Here is a 17,339-nt window from a genome sequence, read left to right on the forward strand (position 1 = left end):
TCAATATCATTTCAAACCTATAGACTGTATCAGGGGCTTACTCTGAATGAGGGATAAGTTTGGACATTTTGTGTTGTAATTTTTCATGTATTTTAAAATTATATATTTTTTTAATTCAAACAAATACAAATCTGTGGTTTGTTGCTCTGGTGGTAGTGCGAAAATCTTCTGCCGACATGTTATTGCCCGACTTGTCTTGCTCAGAGCCCAAGTTCATAGGCACATTGATAAATTAACAAAACCTTGTCAAAGGTCAAGGCCGTGGTGATTCACAGCTGAAAACCGTTTCCGATCAATAACTGAATCGACTGACAGAAAACCAAGTTGACTAAACGATCATGATATAAAACACCCCAAATCCATTTCGACCCTTCGTGTATCTCACCAGGTGGTGGACCATAAAATCAACAAAGTAACTTAATGGTCAGATGTATTCCGCTCATGCATATTATAATGGGAAAGATCGGGCACAGGCTGGTGGAAAAATTATATATATATATAATTCGAGGGGTGAATGGTTCTAAATGACATTAAATAAAGAAGCAGATAGAACCGTTTCGCTTTCACCCTCTATATGTACATGAACGTTTAAGACAACAATCATAAATTAAATCAATTAAAAAATGTCAATGCATTCTTTGATCTTGAAGAAGTTTTAGAATTTAATTGGTGGGGCAACCCGGGTTCGACAACAAAAAGGTCAGTTCATATAATTATATGTATGTATACAAAATGGACGAAACGTCCTTTTCTAAGAAAACTTTCTTGTCAATGAACTCTCCGCGAGTCCTGCTCATTCTTTAAAATATACCATACTTACATTAGTTCAAGATTTTAAGACACGCGTACTATCAAATTTCTGAATTACAACAAGTGAAGACTAAAGAAAAACCATATCCAAAAGTCAGAGCTGTGTGACCACTATTTATGTCATTCATCGTAAGGCCTGTGGCAATTTGGGTTTAAAATTACTAGTTTGGCGAATATCCCACAAAACGGTGGGAATAAAACTCTTTTGGTCTCAAAAATATGTTTCAGTCTCACTTGGGGATGTGACGGGGTCAAGCCATAATGCAGCCACTTTAATGCGCGAGCAGACCTTTATAAACTCAACATCAACAATGTTCAGATGTCCCCACGATAGATTTTTGAAAACAAAATCCCCAAAGAGGAACGAAACATGTAATATACCAGGTTCATGGAAAATAAACCGGTATGATTTTGAACTTGCTCTTTTTGGTTTACATGAAGCAGAATCTATTCCCTTGGCTTCATGGTTTGAAATACATGTACATATTATCTTCGAAATTTCATTTGATTCCTAGGTTTTGATTGTTACTGATTTGGATACAAAATATTCTTTGTAAGCTCTTTCGCATCTTCAGAAAAACATATTCTGGCGTAGCATATGCTGTTTATCGGAAAATTGATCAATTTCGGCAACGATTTCATCAACCTTTTTAGTTTCAACTTCTGGTGGAAAATCTATAAAGGTTTTAATCTTGACAGCGGTATTATCAAATATATACCTTCAGGTTGGCATCACCTACCACTGTGTAAGAATATTAATTGAATAAATACCCGACCGTAACACTTTAATAGAAACTTGCCGACAAAAACACAAGTATGTGTATGTGTCTTCGATAGATGTCGATGATATATGAATTTGAAACAATTACGGATTGGTCGCATGTTTTGCCTGCGGTTAATATGCTGTTCGCGTGAACGCAGTAGGGCACGCTAGCAAATTCAAGCCATGAAGCGCGCAATAAAACAAAACTCACTTAATTACCATTATGACTTGAAAGATATTCAGTGAAACAGGCTCATGAATAATCCTCAATATATTCTAGTTCAAAAGTTATAGAAGATTAATTGAACATTGAGCACTTCCAAGCGGGACATGTCCGAGTGCGGATTAGCCTTCTAAATTCTAGGTAGTTTTTAGGCATCTTATTTCCTTGAACCGTGGGACTGTTCCATACCTTACTAGCCTCAGAGCGATAAGAGTGTTCTCTCCATATTTAGTTGTTCTAACTTAAAGCACATCTTAACATTTTTTTCATATCTGTGATTAAAATTTCGTGTTTTAAATGCTACAATGTTTTGAAGTATATTCTGGCGATGTACCGTACAGCCATTTGTAATTATAGTTAGTTCTTACCCTGCTCAGATGTAATTTTGTTGAAGATTTTTTATATGTTGAGGTTCGAGCTGTTCTTGCACAACTTGAAGGATATCAATGACCTTTGGGCAGTGTCCTGTGTCAATTGTCGAGCTATTTTTCAACCTTTGTCAATAACGATTTAAGAATGCAGGCGACAGAATCATTGTGTTGCAATATTAGTAGTTGCAATCTCAAAGAGTAAAACGTGACTATCGTAATCTCGCGAGAAAGTTAGAGACGACCTTCAGCAAAGATGGCTTCCCTCATCAACAAGCTGCGTTTTACTGCTCGGCCGCTCCAAACATTTGTTTCACGATACGCAGCCGTCAGTTTAGCCAGGAATGGGTCATCAGGCCCCCCTCCAGTAGTTGATCCCGCTTTGAAAGAGGACAACTCGAAAAAGGGCGAAATACAATACAAAGGTGAGTTCTATGTCAGCCGGTCAAATAGAGTACGAATCGTTCAAATTTTGTCCGAAGGCTTACTGGGTTTAATGTACTGGGTTTAAATTAAATAATAATAAAAATTGTCCGGGCGTGTATTTATCGCTTTTTCATATCGTGCAATGACATCAATTTCGATTTCACTGACAAGCTGTTTTTAATACCAAGAATTATCTGTCGATTTGTACCCAAACGTTTCATCCCAAGATCGAAATGATTGCAAAATGCTTAAGGATGTGAATTGTATTTTTAAGGACATGTTTTTGTACTCACTCCATACATTTTTTCTGAGTCCAATATTTATTATTTTAAACTTAAAATAGGTATGTTTTTTTTATTTTTAATGAGTCCTGTATTGTTTTTCAGAATGGGACAATGAAGTCAGAACAAGTATAGACGCACATTATATAGATCCAGGTGGGTGAAATATGTAAGACTTTTTTTAGAATTTGTTACCCTCATATTTATATAGTTTAACAAATACACAATGAAAAAGTTACAAAAAACTGAAATAACTTCATATCAGAGACATCAGTAAATTAATTCTAATTTTGAGACAACACATTTGCCACCATGCAAAATCTAATTATGACAATGACAAATTTATTTGCGGTTAGGCCAGCGGCCCATTACAATAAACAGATATACAATATTGATAAGCAATTTTGTGCAACAGTACAATGAAACAAATATACAGAAATATGATTATTATCTGTATAATGATTTTAGAATTTCGTTCTTCAAGTTGTACTTTTCCTTTATGAAGTCAAGGTACGATGATGACAAGATGACGTTAAGCTGATTTTACCTTATTTAAAGCTTGTCTCAGTGTTTGGTAAAGGAGTCATGTACATGATGTCGATGTTCCTGACTCCTCAAAATCAAAGACAGTCAATAAGTTCTTAGGACTATCCTTAAAAAAATGTGTATTTTTGGAACTTTTCCATTGAGACTGTCGGGTAGCCACAAATGGATGGCCTAACAAGGACTATTGACACATTTTCACAATAAAATATTTGAAAACCATTTGGTTCTTTGGCCTGTAGTTAAATTTATTAAACCCATTATAAACTATTTTAGAACCACTACCGAAGGAGTACCCACTTGAGCTTGGTGCAATGCCAGGAGATACACGTCATGAAATGCTGGAGGAGATGAGAGGAAGCTTGGTAAGTCTTAATACTGTATTTTCTTACATAGCTACTTGAAACTTGTAAATAAAATGACACTTGATGCATCTTTTTAAGCATTTTAAATTAATACAGCAGTAATTCAATGTCAGGGCAAGACCGACATATAAAGATAAGCTTGTCTGGCGGCACACTTTGGTTTGTCCAGGCTGTTACTTGGTCGTGCATTAGGACATTTCAAAATAAATGGCACAAATGTTCCCCATAAAAAATGCACATGCAGGGCTCGAATTTAGCACTCGCACACTCGCAAAATGCGAGCCAAAAATAGAAAATGCGAGTTGAATTTAAAGACACTTGCAAATATTTGCGAGTTCAAAATTCCTGCACAATAGGTAAAACAATAATTTTAGAGATGCCTACTTTTGTTTTCCGATAAACATACAGAAATTGATGACGTAGATTAACGTTATGCGCACAGGCAGGTACTTGTTACTATGTGGCAGGTACTCGTTACTATGCAGTTTTGTAGACTGGTCTTTCATTTCCATTTTTGGCGACGGTATCAAAAGATCAGTTTTTTTACCCGTGTTGATTAAAATTGCTGATGGCGATGATCAATCAGTTCCCCCAAAAAAGCCAAAATGAAATAATCTGTCCGTTAAAACTGTTTTGAAGTGGAAGAGGGAGTTGTACATTAAATTGACGATCAACACAGATGACAAAAGGAACATTTTCAAAATATTTTGCACAGACCAATACTGGCTTGGTCCGACTTCCTCAGTACGTACTGTCAGTGTTACATATATATATATATATATATATATGATAAATGCGAGTGAGTGTCTGGTTTTGCGAGTTGAAAATTTAAGCACTCACAAAAAATTGCATAAAAAAACAGGTAAATTCAAGCCCTGACATGTTGCAAACAAGATCCATTTAAGTAGGTCAAGGTCACTTTTAAGGGTAATTGGTTAAAAATCTATAATTTTTTGGTACTTCTTGGCAGTTACTAACTTGGACATGCATTGGGAATCTTAAAACAAATTTACACAAATGTTCAGCATGAAAAGCCGATGTTCTACCCAATTTTTGTTAGTCCTATGTCCAGGTCACAGTTATTAAAGTGTCATTGGTAAAAATTCCATGGCCATGCATTTGGGTATTTTAAAATACTTTTGTACAAACATATCTCTAAGAAAACTGGAGTGTAATGTTAAACACCATTGTCAAAGATCAAGGTCTTGCCTTGTATTTTGGCCTGTCTAGGCCGAACTCTATTAAACATGCATTTGGGGGTTTTAAAATAACTGGGGACAGATGTTTAAAACTTGTCACAGATGTTCACTATGTTAATTGAATTTAGTCCAACTGACCTTTTGGGGTTCGAAATTTGGCCTGATTCCTTTTCAATTTTGCTAAACATTTTTGCAAGTTTATACATGATTTCAGGAGTAAAATACAATAGTTTTTGATTTTTTGTGAAAAAAAAAACAACAACTAATCATACCATTTTTCTCTGTTTTCGAATTCTGTCTACTTTTTCTTGCTCTAGGAATTCCAAAATTTAGTAAAAAAACACATTTTTTCCCGATCTGAAAGGCCTCCCTTTGACCAGGGTAGAAAAACCACGCACAAAATAGGTTTGTTGCCAAAATTATTATTTTAATGCGTTATCATGTTTAACTCATTTGACTTTATTGATCAAAACAAAAAACAGATATGATTTTGGTACAGATGAAAAAATATTTGCCATATTTTGGAGCTTTTTAACAATTTGTCGCCATATAGCTATTAATTAAAAACGAAATAATTTATAAAGGCTTTTTTTATTTTATTTTAAATTCACTTATTGCCATTTGAACCGCCAATTTTAGACAACAGTCGGTTCTTATTTAAAACAATGTTTATGACCAGTGATATATTTAAATTAGGAAAATAACTTTCAATGGTAAATGTAAGTACAAATTACAAATTATTTTACAGGATCCATTTGATGCCATGGTAAAGAAGCAGGAGGTATTTGGAGACCTTGGCACCCGGGCTCTACCCATCTTAGTTCCATCAACATCAGGGTCCAGGCTGATTGGATGTGTCTGTAAGTATCCAGGGTTTGAGAAAATAACCTATACCCCTGTAGTTTGGCATTTTACTGTTGTTTTTTCGCATAATTGGTATTAACCAGCAGGTGAAACCAATTGATATAAGGTCAGTAGTTCAAAGGACCATGAGCTGAAAAGTAGTTTCAAAAAACATGTGACATTTGTGTTCTCATCTCAAAGGTAGAGGACACATTTTGTGGTTAATGTTGAACAAAACTAAGTGTCTCACTGAGACTCAGCCATGCTGTTTTACCTGACAATGGGAATTCAATAAATCTTCACAGATTTGTATAGCTCCTCTTAAAGGTATTTGCTAAGAAAAATGAGATTTAAAGCCAGACATCGCGAAGTTATAGAATAACTCTCGGTCATTCGGACAGACAGCCTCTGATATTTTGTCGGTCCGAAAGAATATTTGCCAGTCCAACAATTTTTGTTTGAAAACTTGCTTTTTCATAGCCTTTGTTGATAATTTTACATTTACAAGAAAAAAACTAATTAAGATATTAACCATTTAAACACAAATAACAGTTCACAGAACATATTTGACAAAACTTTTGCCAGGTTTTGCCCCGGAATAAAATTTTAAGGTAGCCATTTTTTGACACTCCCACTTAATCGTAATGAAATTCTGATGGGTCGATTTGTTGGCAATTTGTATTTTTCGGACCATATGGGTACCGGTTTCATAAGAATAATATGTTTCGAAGGATAAGATTATTGTTTGGAACATTTGGAACTATTTAAAACATTCCAATGTTCATGACAAAAGTTTATCATTTTAGTGTTTCAAAACATCGCGCGATATATACACAGTAGTAAACATTATTTGGTAATGTATTGCAAAGGGAGGCAAATGCTGTATGTTGTTTGACTTAGTGCGGTACGCATTCCGACATCTACACTACCCAAAAACAACATATCATTGATAAAAACGTGATTTTCTGTTAAACATAATAAATTATTTTAACTTTAAAGTGGTGTTTGATAATTGATAAAGATCAAATCTTCATTATATTTTTACATCGACTATTTTTTGTGCACAGTTTCGAATTCGAAATAAAGATTGATAAATACACGTGAAAACGTATTTGGGACCGAATATTTAGTTAGAAAAATCAAAATAGTGAAGTTGGGTTTAAACATTAATTTTTACATTGAATAAAGAAGGAAAAAAATTGGGACCGAAAAAAAAAGTTCGAAATACCGATTAATTCGGTTTATCGGTGTTCGAAATAGCGGTGTTCTACTGTATAAAAAGTAGTGGCTATCTGTCTGACAAGGCCCCGTCTGGCCATATGTATGGTTCTATGTCAGCTCTTATTAAAATTCATATGGTTATCCACTATTTCATTTCAGGTGAGGAGGATGCGGATGAGGTTAGCTGGATGATGATTTACAATGGCGAGAAGAAAAAGTGTGAATGTGGCCATTGGTTCCAAATACATATGATTGAGGGCGCACATGACCACTAACCACCCCTCTAGTAATAATCATATTACACCTCTGCAGGCTGTTGTCTTAGGAACCAATGTTTGAGTTATTTTAGAACTATGTCAGGAAATTTGAAGAAAAATGTGATAGTCGTTATAAGTATAATTTATCGTTTAATTTATCGGAATATAATTGTTGAATTAAAGGTCCAGCATTCAATTGTATAAAACTGGTTAATTTTTTGACTGGTCGAAGTTAACCAACACGTTTATTGATTGGTCAATATTTATCCAAAAATTACTAAATTCCACTCAAAGCACATTTTCAAACTGACCAAAATATAATCTGTGGACAACATACTAATGTTTTATACAATTGGCTTCAGGTTGCTTAAGTGAGTGAATTATCATTGAATGGAAGATACTGAAAATGATAGATCAATTAGAATTTGAGCCTCAGCATTTTGCTAATTTTACCTTTGTCTGCAACAAATAGTCAATACTTATAGGTATAGTTTAAGGGTTTGATTTCTGAAAGATAATTGTGTTTTTCTTTGAATGTTGATTTATGTGCTATGTGAATTAAATATGAAGTTAATTATTTTGTTTTCTTTTGATTTTTGAAGTGAAAGAACTTGGTATGCAAATTCAGGCGAACCAATGAACGAAAACAAGCATTAATATTAATTTAAGTTTTTAGCTCCACTGGCCAAAGGCCATGGAGCTTATGTCGTCACAGATTGTCCGTCGTGAGTGCGTGCGTGCGTGCGTAAACTTTTACTTTAAACGACATCTCCTCTGAAACTGATAAGCGGATTTTGACAAAACTTCACAGGAATGTTCCTTTGGTGGTCCTTTACCAAAATTGCTCAAATGGTTCCGGTCCATTGCACAATATGGCCGCCAGAGCTAAAAATAGCAAAATCTTTAAACGACATCCCCTCTGAAACGTTTCGGCAGATTTTGATGAAACTTGACAGTAATGTTCCTTGGGTGGTCCTTTATTAAAATTGCTCAAATGGTTCTGGTCCATTGCACAATATGGCCGCCACAGCTAAAAATAGCAAAATCTTTAAACGACATCTCCTCTGAAACGGATAGGCAGATTTTGATGAAACTTGACAGAATTGTTCCTTGGGTGGTCCTTAACCAAAATTGCTCAAATGGTTCCGGTCCGCTGCACAACATGGCTGCCAGGGCAAAAAAATAGAAAAACCTTTAAAGAACATCTTCTCAGAAACCGATGATCAGATTTTGATGAAACTTAACAGAAATGTTCCTTGGATGGTCCTTTATCAAATTTGCTTCAATGGTTTCGGTCCACTGCACAAGATGGCCCCCAGAGGTAAAAATAGAAAAACCTTTAAACGACTTCTCCTCAGAAACCGATGATCGTATTGCAATGAAACTTGACAGAAATGTTAATTGGGTAGTCCTTAACCAAAATAGCCCAAACAGTTCTGGTCTGCTGCACAACATGGGCACCAGAGCTAAGAATAGAAAAAAACGTTAAACTACATCTTCTCAGAAACCGATTATCAGATTTTGATGAAACTTTACATAAATGTTCATCGGGATGCCCTTTAACCAAAATTGCCCAAATGGTTCCGGTCCGCTGCACAACATGGCTGCGAGAGTTAAAAATAGAAAAACCTTTAAGGACTTCTCTCCGCAGTCTTCACGAAAAACATTTTAACCTACTAGCCAGTTGGACTAGCATAATGGCATATTTTACTAGTCCGAATGACAATCTAGTAGTCCGACTATTTTGCCACATTATAAAACTGTATGCTTGAGGTAAATACCTATTTCAATTGAGCAGCTTGCAGTTTGAGTAAACATTTCTTTATTATGATGCTCATGCAGTGATAGGGAGTGACATCCTTCTGTTGGGAATAGTGCTCCTTGTTTTTCAGAACCTATGGGTACTATGTAAAAACAAAAGGCATCTTGCTTGAATAGACTGTAATAATATCAACATGGTTAGAAAAGAAATGCCATGCTTTAATAGCTTTGATTACATTTTACTACTGAATTACCTCCCTTTAATAGAAAAAAAAATAATGTCTTAATTTTTCACGTATAGCATCTTTAAATAATTTTTAAACAATAATAATTTATGAGTAAACATATAAGCATAAAGTTCTCACAAAAAGATCAATTTAAAAACCTTACATTTATACATAGGAAAGTATATATAGACTGAACATTAATTTTCGTTTAAGTGACATTCTGAAAGTTTATGAAACAGCTATTTTTAGTAACTTAAATGGCCGAAAAGTGTAAGTGAAACACCAAGTCGATTCTATCTCGTCAGTTCTTGTTCAGGTTAGATATTTGCTTCATAATCTATTCAGATTAAATGTTAACCGATGATCAGATTTTGATGAAACTTGACAGAAATGTTCCTTGTGTGGTCATTAACCAAAATTTGTTAAATGGTTCCAGTCCACTGCACACCATGGCTGCCAGAGCTAAAAAATAAAAAAAACTTTATACGACTTGTCGTCGAAACCGATGACCTTTTTTCGATAAAACTTGACAGAAATGTTTGTTTGGTGCTCCTTTACTCAAATTGCCCAAATCATTTCGGTCCACTGCACAACATGGCAGCCAGAGCTATTAAAGTAAAAAAAAATATTTAAATAACTTCTCCTCAAAAATTGATGATTGTATTTCTATGAAACTTGACGAAAATGTTCGTTAGGTGGTCTTTGCTTGAACCTTTTGGCCAGTGGAGCACAGGCACTGATGTGCCTCTTGTTACTCAACAGTTCACAATTTAATCAAAGATGTGATATCATGCAGGGGTCAACACTTACCATTTTCCCAAGGGATCCCGAAGGGACACCAACATCTGAAATCAGGTGTCCCTTCCTGAAATTAAGAGTCCCTTCCTTTTTTTACATTTTTTTTTTCATTAATGAGTCTGTTTCAATATTAAATTGAACATACAAATCCAGTGCCTTTTACTTTTCAATTTGTAATTCAAGTATACACCATATTATACATGTTTTCAACAGCATGCAATGACAAGTTAGTTATAGCACAATGTCACCCATGTGAACCTCTGACAATGGCAGAGAGGAAGATTTGGGTCTTTAGTCGGTAGATTGGGTTCAAAAGTGGTAGAATGTCTAAGTCACACAATGGGTTCAATGTAAACAAAAACTTGATGTTGTTACTATTTTTAGATTTTCGGAAAATACGCATTAAAAATGCCATGGTTCAGGGTCTTGTCAGATGTCATTGCTTTTGATTGAAAAACAGTAGGAATATTACATCTGGCTTGTGAATCAATCAGACTGCCCAACAAGTGTAGTGCATACTGGAAGAGCAGACAACTGGAAAATAGTGTGTGTTTATTTTCGCGCCAAAATGTCATAATTTTTTTATCCTTTGATAAATAATAAAACTTTGGGAATTTTATTTCTATAATTTTTTGATCAAGGCATAAAACAAAGAATGCTGAATAGTAGGATGGCTTCCCAGTAAACTAGTTCCGTAGGATGCCAGTCTTTTGTGCCGTAAATGTTACTGTAACAACTCGATGGTCGCATCATTAAGGCATCAAAGTCAGCAGTTTTGGCATCTTTTTGGGTGGTTCTGACACATGAGCAAACTAGTTCACCATAATTATTGTACCGATTATAAAAGTCCGTCACCTCTGACACCATAATTATTGTACCGATTATTAAAGTCCGTCACCTCTGACCTTGTTGATAATGTAAACAACAAAGCGGAAGCGTTTACCCGCATGCGCACTGTGAAATGACCTGTTTATTTATAGATTCATGACGTAATTATAGTGAAAAGGTCAGCCATACTTTCGCTTTAGTGTGTGCGACGTATTAATATTAATATCTTTTTTACACTGTCAAGAAAGTTAGGGGGACCCAAATTTAGGTAATTAATTCATGAAACGCTATTTATTGATATTTAGCTTTTAGCGGTCAAAATTTAAGTGTCCCGACGGAATACCGGACTTTGAAGTTCAGGTGTTCCTCCCGAAAAATTGGTGTCCTCGAGATCCCGGGACCCCGTTAGTGTCGAACACTGTGATATGTTTATTGATTTCCGCGGATCTAATGGCTCCAGGGACATAAAAAGAAAAGTAAAAATTTTGCTTTTTTTTGTGTGTATTGACAACCCAGTTTGGTTCAAATTTGAAGTCAGAAGAGCCCTCAAAAGGGCTATTAAAAAGCCAGTCTGCTGCAGATTGCTTCACCCCCTTTGACCCCCATAGAGGTTCTTAAAGTGCCCACAAAACCTATGGCCAGAATGGTTTCAGCTCTTACTGCCAGCTCAAGCACATCCTTGCCTATGTATATTGTAAATGGGAAGAAAATACAGTAAAACTGTGATCGCTCGAGGATGCTGGGTTCCGAGCTTAAACCTCGAGGGAACCGATGTTTCGAATGACCTGAGTTTCAATTTTCCAGTCAGTTATGAAATATCTTTGTGTATTTTAAGTTTGAAGTCATCAAACGGGTTGTTTACTACGACACCGATTATGTGTTGCGTTTTGGAAATCGCTCATATGTTCAAAGGCTGTCGTATACTAAATGTAAAAGAAAAAATATAAATGAATAGTTACTTTTATTTTTACAATTAGCACATTTTCTAAACAAGCAACATTTAAATATGACAGCACATATTTTGCCATTAGTCAGATTTAAGTTTCGCAAAATCAAGGATTGATGATTGGCGCATCTTGTCTGTCTCGTAAACCTGTTCAAACTCATAATTATCTTCTCAAATGCCGTTATCAACTAAAAGCGGTCATGCGAAAACATTGATAAACGGTTTTTCACACCTTATCAAATTTCATTTCAACTGTCTTTGAACACGTGTTCGGAAAAAGTATGAAATTGTGACCTCGAGGGAGCCATAAGGTTTTGCGCATGATTTGGGACCGGCTATTGTGCTCGACTCCTCGACTTATTTCGGTTTTGATGCAGTGTTGGTATATTTTATATGGATATAGAAGGAAAAATGTTCGGGACCAAGCTCCAACCTCGAGGGACCGCCGGTTCTTGAATGACCGCCTGTTCGAACGACCGCAGTTTTACTGTAACTCATTTTAACATATTTTTATTTCTCAGTCGAAGCAAAAAAGAGTTTCAGGTAACCCGGCCCTACCTATTAAAAGCTGCCTACTCTAGAAAGATTTTTTCTTTTTCTGAGGTCACATGCCACAAAGGCCTCGCGGAAACCATGATTACTAATCATTGATTAGTAATAATTGTATTCGTAAGCAAATATAGTCTCAAACAAATTAAGCCTAAATGGATGTGCTTAATAAAATCCAAAGCATGTTGATATAGACATATCATTTGTTGGGCTAAAGTTGTTCGGCTGTAAGTGTTAAAATGAGATTGGTTAGTTATTGAAATATTATATGTACTTGATTTTATTTATTTTTTATAAAAATGGATTTTCTCAGACTTAACAGTTCAAATAAACTACTGACTACAGGAAAACTGAACATATTTCGAACAAAGAATGAACTCACACTGCGTCGCATTTGGTTCTGCATTTAAAGCCGGATTTTTCATCGAAAAAATTACGGGTTATAGAATGGCGAAAACGGTGGGAGGGCGGGCGGATATTAACAATTCTGCGTTTAAGTTTTCATTTTATGTAATAAAATATGAGTTTTTATCCAAAGGTTATCAAACTTGGTCAGACTATTTGTCGGCATGTTATCTTGAATATATATTAATATGGGTCATCTCGGGTCAAAAACTAGGTCACTAGGTCAAATCTTTAGAAGAAATATTTCACGGTAATTAGTTCAACAATTTTTATCAAATCTTGATGAAACATGGTCAGAATGCTTGTCTGCATTTTTCTTGTATATTTTTTTATATGGGTCAACCCGGGTCAAAATCTTGGTCACCAGGTCAAATCTTAGGTAAAAATATTTCCACATAAATTCCACATTTTTTTCATATCTTGATGAAACTTGTTCAGAATATTTGTCTGCATAATATCTTGCTTATTTTTTATATCGGTCATCCCGGGTCAAATTCTAGGTCACTAGGTCAAATCTTAGGAAAATCTTTCCACATCATAAATTCAACAATTTTTGTCAAATCTTTATGAAACTTGGTAAGAGTATTTGTCTGCATTTTATCTTGAATTTTGTTTAATATGGGTCATCCCTGGTCAAAATATAGGTCACAAGGTTAAATCTTCGGAGAAAGAATTCCACGGTCATGAAATTCATTAATTTTTGTCAAATCTTTATGAAACTTGGTCATAATATTTGTCTACATGTTGTCTTAAACATTTGTGAATATGGGTCACCTGAGATCAAAAACTAGGTCACTAGGTCAAATTTTAGGAAATATTTTCCCGATGTCATAAAAAAAATTCTATGCTTACCAAACCTATCAATATCAGTCAACAACTAAATTCAATTGCTATTTTATAAACACACATCCCAATCATGAATTTCATATCTACCCATATTTTTCAATTTTTTTAATTTAAATTAACTTTAAAATTATTTGTGTACATCAATTTTTCGATAATACAGTGTTTCATCTAGGGTAAAAAAAACTAGGTCTCTGGGACAGATCTTATTGGAAAAGCTGATGTATTTATAAAAAGTTCATTTTTCCTCAAACAAATGGAACAGTTTCTGTTGATCAGGTTATTTGTATGTACGATATCTCCGATAAGTATAAATATGGGTCTTTTTGGTTAAAAATACTAGGTCACTAGCTCAAATCCTAGGTTTGCAAAATTGCATTGTTAAATAAAAAATCCGGCTTTAATGCGGCATGGCCGCATTGCCGTCTTGTTGATGTCTGAAGTAACTGCACACAATATTCTTCACATGTGATGATGCTCATAGTACATGTTCAAGCTGAAATTGCAGTATAATCATAGCACATGTTCAAGCCCACATACCTGTATGGTCATACCACATGTTCAAGACCACATAGCAGTATGGTCACCGCACATATTCAACCCCACAAAGCAGTATGGTCATAGCACATGTTCAAGTCACATAGCTGTATGGTCATAGCACATGTTCAAGCCCACATAGCAGTATGGTCACAGCACATGTTCAAGTCACATAGCTGTATGGTCACAGCACATGTTCAAGCCCACATAGCTGTATGGTCATAGCACATGTTCAAGCCCACATAGCAGTATGGTCACAGCACATGTTCAAGTCACATAGCTGTATGCTCATAGCACATGTTCAAGTCACATAGCTGTATGGTCATAGCACATGTTCAAGTCACACAGCTGTATGGTCATAGCACATGTTCAAGTCACATAGCTGTATGCTCATAGCACATGTTCAAGCCAACATAGCTGTATGGTCATAGCATATGTTCAAGTCACATAGCTGTTTGCTCATAGCACATGTTCAGGTCACATAGCTGTATGCTCATAGCACATGTTCAAGTCACATAGCTGAATGCTCATAGCACATGTTCAAGCCCACATAGCAGTATGGTCACAGCACATGTTCAAGTCACATAGCTGTATGGTCATACCACATGTTTAAGCCCACATAGCTGTATGATCACAGCACATGTTCAAGCCACATAGCTGTATGCTCATAGCACATGTTCAAGTCACATAGCTCTATGCTCATAGCACATGTTCAAGCCCACATAGCTGTATGGTCATACCACATGTTCAAGCCCACATAGCTCTATGCTCATAGCACATGTTCAAGCCCACATTGCTGTATGCTCATAGCACATGTTCAAGCCCACATAGCAGTATGGTCATCGCTCATATTTAACCCCACATAGCTGTAACTATGGTCATACCCCATGTTCAAGCCCACATAGCAATTAGGTCACAGCACATGTTCAAGCCCACATAGCTGTATGCTCATAGCACATGTTCAAGTCACATAGTATGGTCATAGCACATGTTCAAGTCACATAGCTGTATGCACATAGCACATGTTCAGGTTACATAGCTGTATGTTCATAGCACATGTTCAACCCCACATAGATGTATGGTCATAGCACATGTTCAAATCACATAGCTGTATGCTCATAGCACATGTCAAGCCCACATAGCTGTATGGTCATAGCACATGTCAAGCCCACATAGCTGTATGGTCATAGCACATGTCAAGCCCACATAGCTGAATGGTCATAGCACATGTCAAGCCCACATAGCTGTATGGTCATAGCACATCTCAAGCCCACATAGCTGTATGGTCATAGCACATGTCAAGCCCACATAGCTGTATGGTCATAGCACATGTCAAGCCCACATAGCTGTATGGTCATAGCACATGTCAAGCCCACATAGCTGTATGGTCATAGCACATGTCAAGCCCACATAGCTGTATGGTCATGCCCATACTCGGGAGTCAAATGTCAACATGTTTAGCTTTGCTATTTTTCAGAGGAGAAAGTCTAGGTATTGGCATACATTGTTGTCACTGGTCCTGCAAAACTTGAATCTAAGCCATAACTTATTATATGTGCAAAGCTATTCCAATGGAAGTTGACACATTTGTTGCCACTTGCCAGTGAAATGAAGAGTAAGGCCCATTATTCTTGACTTCAAGAATTGTGAAGTTATGCCTCTGGTTTGACTGGGGAAAATCATCAACAGACTTTTTTTGGCATTCACTTTGCAGCTCTCTTACTTGTCCATTCCATAACTTTCCACCCTCATGGATTTTGAAATAATGCGGCACAAATGTAATAATTATGTTCACCGCATTTGGCTAAAAAGTGAAGATGGTACCATGTTCAACAGATATACCTTCACTGTTAAGGCATAGGAATCATTCAGGTCAGAATTCAGATAACCAGTTTTGCTTTCTGGTCTAGAACTCCCAAGTATTTAGAATAATTTTTCACCACATGTAGGTGACATGAAGAGCCCTCCCAGGCACATACAAGGCAAATTTCATTTAGAATTTAAACTTCCAGTAACCACAAATAACTATGAACAAAATAAATGTTCTTAACCTGTGAAATCTAACAGCAATTAAGTCCTTATGTCAGCATTATTAACTTAATAGACAATGCAGAAGTACATTTTTTTTACAAGAATTTTGTATGATTATGTTTCACTTAAAACAAATGTTTTTTTCTGAACTGCGTGTACAGCAGTTGGTTCAGTAAGCTATTATTGCAGGTTTTACACTAGTTAGTGCTAAACTCCTCTGAGTAAAGGGTTTAAATCTTATATAACTTAACCATTGAAAAAAGATGATGCTCTTCGTAGTGATTAGTTATTTATAAAGTGATAAGCTAAACCACAGAAACTCAGTCTATTTCTTGATAGGTACGTGACACTCATAAAACTGGTTCATAAATTGCTAAACTTTATCATGAATGATATCACTTCAAGGCCATGGCCTCATTTTGGAGTGGAGTAAAAAATCAGGTTTTCTTATCCATTCTACAAGTATCTACATACAAAATTCAATGTGTATTCAATCCTAAACTGTTGGACTTTCAAATAGCTTAGCTTCAATAATCACCATAGCGTGTCTTTCTGCAGGGGATGTGTTCCAGCAACATATCTTTAAAGGGGCTAGACACCAGATGGTCCAAATATCGGCAAATACAGTGTTTGCATAGAATTGTTAATGCAAGCTAGTAGGAGGCCGATAATACATCACTTTACATGGTTAAAATAATAAACCCAACAATCATATGTTACTGTCTCATCTGTGATTCCCTGTTTAAAATAGCACATAATGGTTTCCAAGTTTAAATCATATTAGTTTATGAGTACAGATAAATTAACAGATGCTATTTTTAAACTTACTGGGTTTTACATAATATACAATCCTAGTAAATTTAGAATTGGAAAAAAGTGCAAAAAATACCAAAGATGCATGACCATCGTAATCGATGTGATACATCAGTTAGAAAGATTCAGCGAGTTTTACACAACGACGTCAATTTTAGGTAAGTTTTTGACAAACTTCTTTTCTTTTGCAATGCATCATCTGGTGTTAAGCCTCTTTGGGGTAAAAGGTCAGAATGTCGTTTTTACTGTTTATTCCATTATGTCATCAAATGACCAAAGAATGAACAACATGGAAGGACTAG

The 17,339-nt window shown here is 35.7% G+C and overlaps 1 protein-coding gene across 1 annotated transcript; it reads left to right on the top strand.

Moving 5' to 3' along the window:
* The first annotated feature begins 2,392 nt into the window (after positions 1–2,392).
* Positions 2,393–7,873, top strand: LOC128212908 (uncharacterized). The gene is made up of 5 exons (XM_052918298.1): positions 2,393–2,589; positions 2,977–3,027; positions 3,691–3,779; positions 5,727–5,838; positions 7,202–7,873. The coding sequence occupies exons 1-5, from the start codon at positions 2,421–2,423 to the stop codon at positions 7,315–7,317; spliced, it is 537 nt and encodes a 178-aa protein (XP_052774258.1). The 5' UTR covers positions 2,393–2,420; the 3' UTR covers positions 7,318–7,873.
* The last annotated feature ends 9,466 nt before the right edge of the window (positions 7,874–17,339 follow it).

The sequence above is a fragment of the Mya arenaria genome, chromosome 13, assembly GCF_026914265.1.
Source record: "Mya arenaria isolate MELC-2E11 chromosome 13, ASM2691426v1".
NCBI classification, from domain to species: domain Eukaryota; kingdom Metazoa; phylum Mollusca; class Bivalvia; order Myida; family Myidae; genus Mya; species Mya arenaria.